The 6922-nt window shown below is 33.0% G+C and overlaps 1 protein-coding gene across 1 annotated transcript; it reads left to right on the plus strand.

Moving 5' to 3' along the window:
• The first annotated feature begins 3241 nt into the window (after window positions 1-3241).
• CRF3 (cytokinin response factor 3) lies at window positions 3242-4996 on the plus strand. The gene has a single exon (XM_079027391.1). The coding sequence runs from the start codon at window positions 3578-3580 to the stop codon at window positions 4772-4774; it is 1197 nt and encodes a 398-aa protein (XP_078883517.1). The 5' UTR covers window positions 3242-3577; the 3' UTR covers window positions 4775-4996.
• The last annotated feature ends 1926 nt before the right edge of the window (window positions 4997-6922 follow it).

Here is a 6922-nt window from a genome sequence, read left to right on the forward strand (position 1 = left end):
GTACTTTCAATTAATTTCTTATCAAACAATGTAATTTGAGAAATACATCAAATTACAACAATGACTATTGATTACTATTTGAATAACATTATTATAATTAGATTAATTTTTTAAAGTACAATTTTGTAATATGAAGAAATGGAATTGGAACATTTTGTCACATTTATGAAAAATATCATGTTTAAATTAGAAAAAAAAATAAAGAACACACCTATACTCCAGACTCTAGTGAAAATGGCAAGATCTTTTTCTCACCGAATCTACGAGCTTTAGCAGCACACACCTATTTTAAAAAATAGTTAGTTTCATAAACAAAGAACAAAATTTGTTTTAAAAACAATAAAAACCTTAATGTCAACATGAAGCTTGTTTAGAATCAAGGTAACCAATGATTCATTATCCACATCTTCAACAACAATTAGTTATGGTCTTTGTTTTTTTAATTAAAATAAATAAAAACATCAATACATAACCGCATAACATATTTCAAAATGAAATAATCATTTTCAATACATTTAGGAATTGGGACTCTTTACCTTCCCCGAATGATAACTTCAACTCTCATCAAAATCCTTTTTTTCTTCTTTTGAAACCGTAATCCCTAAATCCCACTTGATTTCCTTTTTCTACCCATCTCACATACATGATCGATTCCAGCGAGGAGGTAAGTAGTAGAGCTGTCGGCGGTGATTACAGATTGTCGATTGGGAGGTGCCGAGGTGGACAAGTGCTCCAGCGAACAACAAAGGAGGAAGCGACTGCGAGGGTTAGATGGTCGATGACTTTGGTTCAATTTGGACAATTAGAGAGCAGGGGCAGGCCAAACTTTTTATTTCTAGGCTTAATCTGTGTAAAATTTATTGGGCTATGAGTACTACTAAGAAAAAAAATCAATTGGGGGGGGGGGGGGGCTCTTGGTCTTAAAGATGCTCCGCCTCTGACCTTAGGAGTAGAGCCTTTAAATAATGATCAAAATCCGAGATCTATGGTTTTGAACCATATCTACCACCATGTCATGGGCCAACTTTAGAAGACATAGTGACCACTTAAATTACATGGTTGCGCCATGGTGGTTCCTCATCACCACACTGCGGTCAGTCAAAACCGAAAAACTTCAAAGCTTAAAATATATAACCCATAAGAATAATACCGAAAAAGCAGATGTCACAGATTAAATTGATTTTCTCGCACGCTTTATATCCATTTGCATGTAAAATTTAGGAGTGGGTAAAAAAGAAACCTAACCTAGAATCGAAACTTTGTATCCCTCAATTCACGTTGTTTTAAATAACCAACAGTTTAGTTTTTGGTTTCACGAAAACCAAAATTTTAGGTTCCATCTTTTTCAAGTCATCATGCAAAACAAAAAATTACAGCTGGGTATAAACAATAGCTGTTTACTCGATCAAATAACTTATAGGTAAGTAAATTCCAGATGATATCTCAAAATAATTGTTGATCAAACATATAAAAAATAAAATTCAAAAAAGACACACATACAAAAAATAAAGGCAAAACAAAACATAAACAAAAAATAATTTTGAAGCTATAAACAAACTTTTTCTTGTTCAGTTTCTATTTTATACATAGAATGTCTATTTTTTTTCCCCTTTTATGGTTTAAACTTGTTTTATGACAAGTATCTCCTTTTGTAAAACGTTTTATAAAGTGAAGTTTGTGGGAATATTTTGCAAAGAAAGTATATTTTTAAAGCATTTTGTTCCTTATAGAAAATTTTACTTTACAACTTTATATAAATAAGAAAAAAGAAAGATTAAAAAAATATATATTATGACATTTACATGACAACTTTATCGAAATAAGACACGTACGTTTAATTTCATTGATATATATATATATATATATATATATATATATATATATATATATATATATATATATATATATATATATATATATATATATATATATATGACTCTTTCATTTGACAGTGTAAATACCATAACAATTCTTCTTTTTAGTTTTGCTTAAAAACTTTATTAATTTAGCATATACGTTGTAGTAGTTAAATATGAATAGGTAAAAAACCCCAACCTCGAAAAAAGTTATTAAAGAAACAGAGCAAAACCCAGAGACGTACATGGTGGAATAGTATATGGAGTATGGCCCCAGATACGAGGTTACCCACGTTAGTTGTTTGTTTGCTGTAAAAAATAAAAAGTTGTACAATTAAATTTAAATTTGTCATGTAACATTTTAACTACCTCAATTTTGGAATAAACTTTATAATTTTATCCAGAAGTTAAATATATTTATTAAATGATAGATTGCAGAAAATAATAACATATTTTACTTTCTTTATCTGTATAAGGAAATATATTTTATTTTTATTCATAATAATTTTGTATTTATTCTAATAACATATATGGATTGACAATTTTTGTTAATAAATTTATCATCCAAAAAAAGTTACCGAAGGATTGGAAACCATGTTACCAAGTACCAACAAGGAGGCCAAAATTTACAGCTAATAAATAGCCTAATAATATTAATACTGTAATAATAGAGTGAAAAACAGGAAAAAACCAAAATTAAATTGGTCAAAGGTGTTGAGGTTGTGATAATGTGATTTAAATTTGACCGACATGATTTTAACGGAGTGGCCGAGCATCCTGGGTCTCACGTGACTGGTGTCACGATATACGAGGTTAACCATGTGCTGAGTCAGCATTGCTTCGAGTTCACTCATTGGACCATTGTCTCTCACCCTTCACTTACGTGTCAACATCTATCGAGATGCCGCGAGCTGTTCTTTTCCGGTCTGTCGTCGGAATCTTTTACCTCCGAACACCGCCGATACTTTTACCTCACCAATTACCAAACCATCAAATTTTACAAATCAGCTAAACTTTTACTTTACCTTTGCTCAAAATTTTGAACTCCAATAATCAATAGTTGAATACATACATAATTGATAAATAAAATAAAACAAGAATCCGCAACTGTAATTGTTGATCATTTTTCCTTTCTATTTTTTAAGATAATCTTCCAAGAAATGAGTATTATGATTTACAGTATTTTATCCTATGGAATAAGACGATTGCTTCCGTTTAATTTTCAAGTCCCGTCGCTACTTTTAGCTCGTCGGTTTAAGATATTTTTGGGTCCTTTTAATTATTAGTATATTTTAAATTAAAGAAATATTTATAATTAATTGAGTACGTTGGAGTCGGATCCTATAAAACTCTAAATTTCTCTTCTCTTGTCATTTCAACTTCCAAATTCTTTTGGTCTTCTTTTCATATTCTCTCTCTCTTTCTATATCTCTTGCTTCTTTAAGAACAAAATCTACCCACTTGCATTCGCCATTGATGCACCCCAAACAACTTCAAGCTTCACACACCCATATCGTATGTGTCTTCTTTTTCGTAAAAGAACTCTCTTTTACCAATTAATCAGCTTTTCCTTTAAGGGTCTTCTTTTTGAAGAATTTTTATTCGATTCTTGATTCTGGCTGAAGCTTCTTTCTGACTAAAGATCCTAACTTTCAGTCGTTTCTAAAGAAATCTTTCTGCGGGTTCTTTTGGATGCGAGTTTGAGTTAATTTGTATGTAAGATGGATAGCTACGATATGTTACGTCCGATCAAGTACACTCAACACAAAAACGTTACAACAATGGTGGCTGCTAACCCATTAATGGCGGTCAAATCTAAGAAGTTCTCTGATCGGCAAACGGCGTCGTTGCCAAAAGTTGTACGAATATCGATGACTGACCCTGATGCTACCGACTCCTCCAGTGACGATGAAGACGAGTTGTTTGGACGGCGTCGGGTGAAGAAGTATGTCAATGAGGTTAATATTCAAACCTCGTTAAAAACAGCAGTGGCTGCCGTCGGTGGTCGGAAAAAGACAGCGAGAAACGGTGAAGGGTCTCTTCAAGCTAAACAAAAGGCGATGAAGGCTGCCGGTGCTCCAGCAGTGCCGGCGGGGGGTATTAGAAAGTTCCGGGGAGTACGACAAAGGCCATGGGGGAAATGGGCGGCTGAAATTAGGGACCCAGCTAGACGTGTACGGCTGTGGCTGGGTACTTATGATACAGCGGAGGAAGCTGCTATGGTGTACGACAATGCCGCTATTAAACTACGTGGGCCCGACGCTTTAACCAATTTTGTGACGCCGCCGGCCAAAGAAACTACGCCGGAGATTAACGTTCCGTCAACGTCCGGTTATGAGTCAGGCGAAGAGTCAAACAACCTTCCATCTCCGACATCAGTGTTACGGTTCGAAAGCGAGAGCAACTCAAAAGAAGGACTTGAACCGGTCAAGGAAGCCGAGGAGTGTCAATCAGACAATGGGTCGGGTCAGGAGAGATTTGACTATGAAATGATCCATGAACTTGGAGCGGGTGAATTAGGAGATTTCACAATGGATCAATTAGAAATGGATGATCCATTCTTGGATAATCTATTCGACTTCCCAACCCGTGACCAGCTCCACTTTGATGACGAATCACCATTCCTAAAATACTCTCCAATCGACGAGTTCGACTTACCCGACCCGATCCATATTGAAAACGAAGCCCCATCATCAGAGTTTGTAACAGACGATAATTTTGCGACACTACCATTTGAAGACACCCAAATATGGTGCAATGATGCTACCAACAATTCATTATGGGACGAAGACTTTGGAATCTGTAATGATATGATGCTGGATGTTACTTCATCATCGATACTGAAGGTTGATGACTACTTTCAAGATATTACTGGCGATTTTCTTCCTGCTGATGTTCTGATGACAGGATGTTTTTAAAACATAAGCATCCCTCCGTTGGATGGTTCATACTTGATACTTGATATGCCATCCAACAAATTTTGCACCGATACATGAAACGGTTATCATAATAGTAATGTTACCATCTATATATTTATTAATTAATTAGGAAATTTTCTTTTAATTTATGTATCTCTGAAAACGGAGATTTGAGTGAGCTCTTTGTTTGGAAGGATAATAATACGTATAATATTTCTTAAAGCCCCTGTTTTTTTTTTTTTTCTTTTTTTATTATTTAAAAGTTGATGATATCCTGAAAAAAAAAAGTTGTATTTACATCGTGTATAAAGCAATAATAACTATAGAAGCTTGTATTAAGTGAATATTTTAGGTGTATTCATCACACGGGCAGGCGTGATTTGCGCTGCGGGCGATTTTAGTTTGACCGGTCTATTAGAATTTAGAAAGCTTTTTAGTTTTAGTGGCCGATTTAATATAATTGCACGCGGGGCGGGTCGGACCGGGTTCTCACATGTTCTATGGAAGTCTATAAAGGCAGAAAGTAATGAGAACCCGAGGGAGTGGGAACGAACTTGTTTCTCATGTTTAAAGCTGATTTACAGAAATCGTTCACTTTGATATAATAAAATTATTGCATTACATTTATGAATTTTTTAATAAAAAGTTAATCTGGGCTTTTCATAAGAAAATGACATACTTATAATAACTAAAGGAAGTTTTGTTTTCAAATTCTAGTTAAATATCATCCCTTTTAAAGCTAACAAATTAAAGTTATGTAACGATTATACGTGGTAAATGTAAAAAGCGTTTTTACTTCAAACGTGTTACACTGTATGATTTGTCAGATTGAGTTTTAGCTCATAAATATTATTTATTTATTTATTTTAATTTTCTAAAACACATGATTTGAAGAATAAAACATTCTATAAGTTATAATCAGACTTAAATACAATTCAAATAACTTTTCAAATCTAACTTAAATCATTTATAACAAAAAATTAATTGGTGATGGGATAGGGGCATACAAATGCATGGTTGGCATTGTCTCCAAGTGATGGTACATGAAAAGGAATTTTTGCATCATAATATCACTTTCATTGAATTCTCTCAGCATAGAATTATAATTTTCAAAAGCACTTTTCTAAAGTCAAATTAACCCCTTTCACCGATAATTGACCACGTTAAATTTCCAAAATTGGATCATAGAATAACTTGAATGTCAAAATTAGTATCAACTTTTTAAATGAAATATAGTATAATTTAAAGAATATCAACACAGTCACTGAGCAAAGTCTTTGATGATAGATCATGTTCTTTCTTTATTAGTAGAGTACTATCTTATTAGTTTTGTGATATTTTATATTTACGTTGACACTATAATAATTTTATCCGTATAATATATGATCGGATAATTAATGAGTTTAATGATATTTAGATACGATCGTGTGTTAATTTATAAATTCAACAACAAAAGTTGGCTCTCAAAAGAGAAATACAATGCTGACACCTGAAGTCTGAGAGCATTAACAAATAACAACCACATATGTCACATGTGCAACTCCTCTGTATATCCTCAAACAGAAGAAAACTACTTTGTACTCTATAAATAACATGTCATCAAAAACATTATATGTTGTTTAGCTTTCACTTCACATACAAGTACATAACATCTTTTGATTAGTATCTTCAGCCGGAGGATAAAAATTAATCATAGTTACCCCATTTCATATTCTCATGGGATCTCACTCGCATGTCTTTGTCCAAGCAATTAATTTACTCTGTGATTACCATCTAAAATTGATGCGATAAAATATATTATAATAAGAATACATGGAAATTACATGGCTTTTGTTTGGAAGAAATAATTGTAGTAGGTTGCATGTCATGTGGGGTTTATGACAAACCTTAATTCTCACTCAAAGGTGTGTTTCTCCATCACAAGAATGAATGAATGAAAAACAAATCAAACATTCCCTCATTATTATGTCCCAATCTACATTTAAATTTCAGTTGATAAACCGCTTGTTCGAATGACACCCAAAATAATAATATTTATCCATGACCCTGTAATGAATCTTTCATAATTATTTATAATATCCACAAATTTAAAGATATTAAAATTAAAAGTTGAATTCATCACTGTCCCTTGGTTATATAGAGAAAAGC

The sequence above is a fragment of the Lactuca serriola genome, chromosome 2, assembly GCF_051521515.1.
Source record: "Lactuca serriola cultivar US96UC23 chromosome 2, Lser_US96UC23_V15, whole genome shotgun sequence".
NCBI lineage: Eukaryota > Viridiplantae > Streptophyta > Magnoliopsida > Asterales > Asteraceae > Lactuca > Lactuca serriola.

Bases quoted from the DNA above. Each gene is read 5' to 3' on its own strand.
- CRF3 (XM_079027391.1), top strand. From the start codon at position 3,578: ATGGATAGCTACGATATGTTACGTCCGATCAAGTACACTCAACACAAA.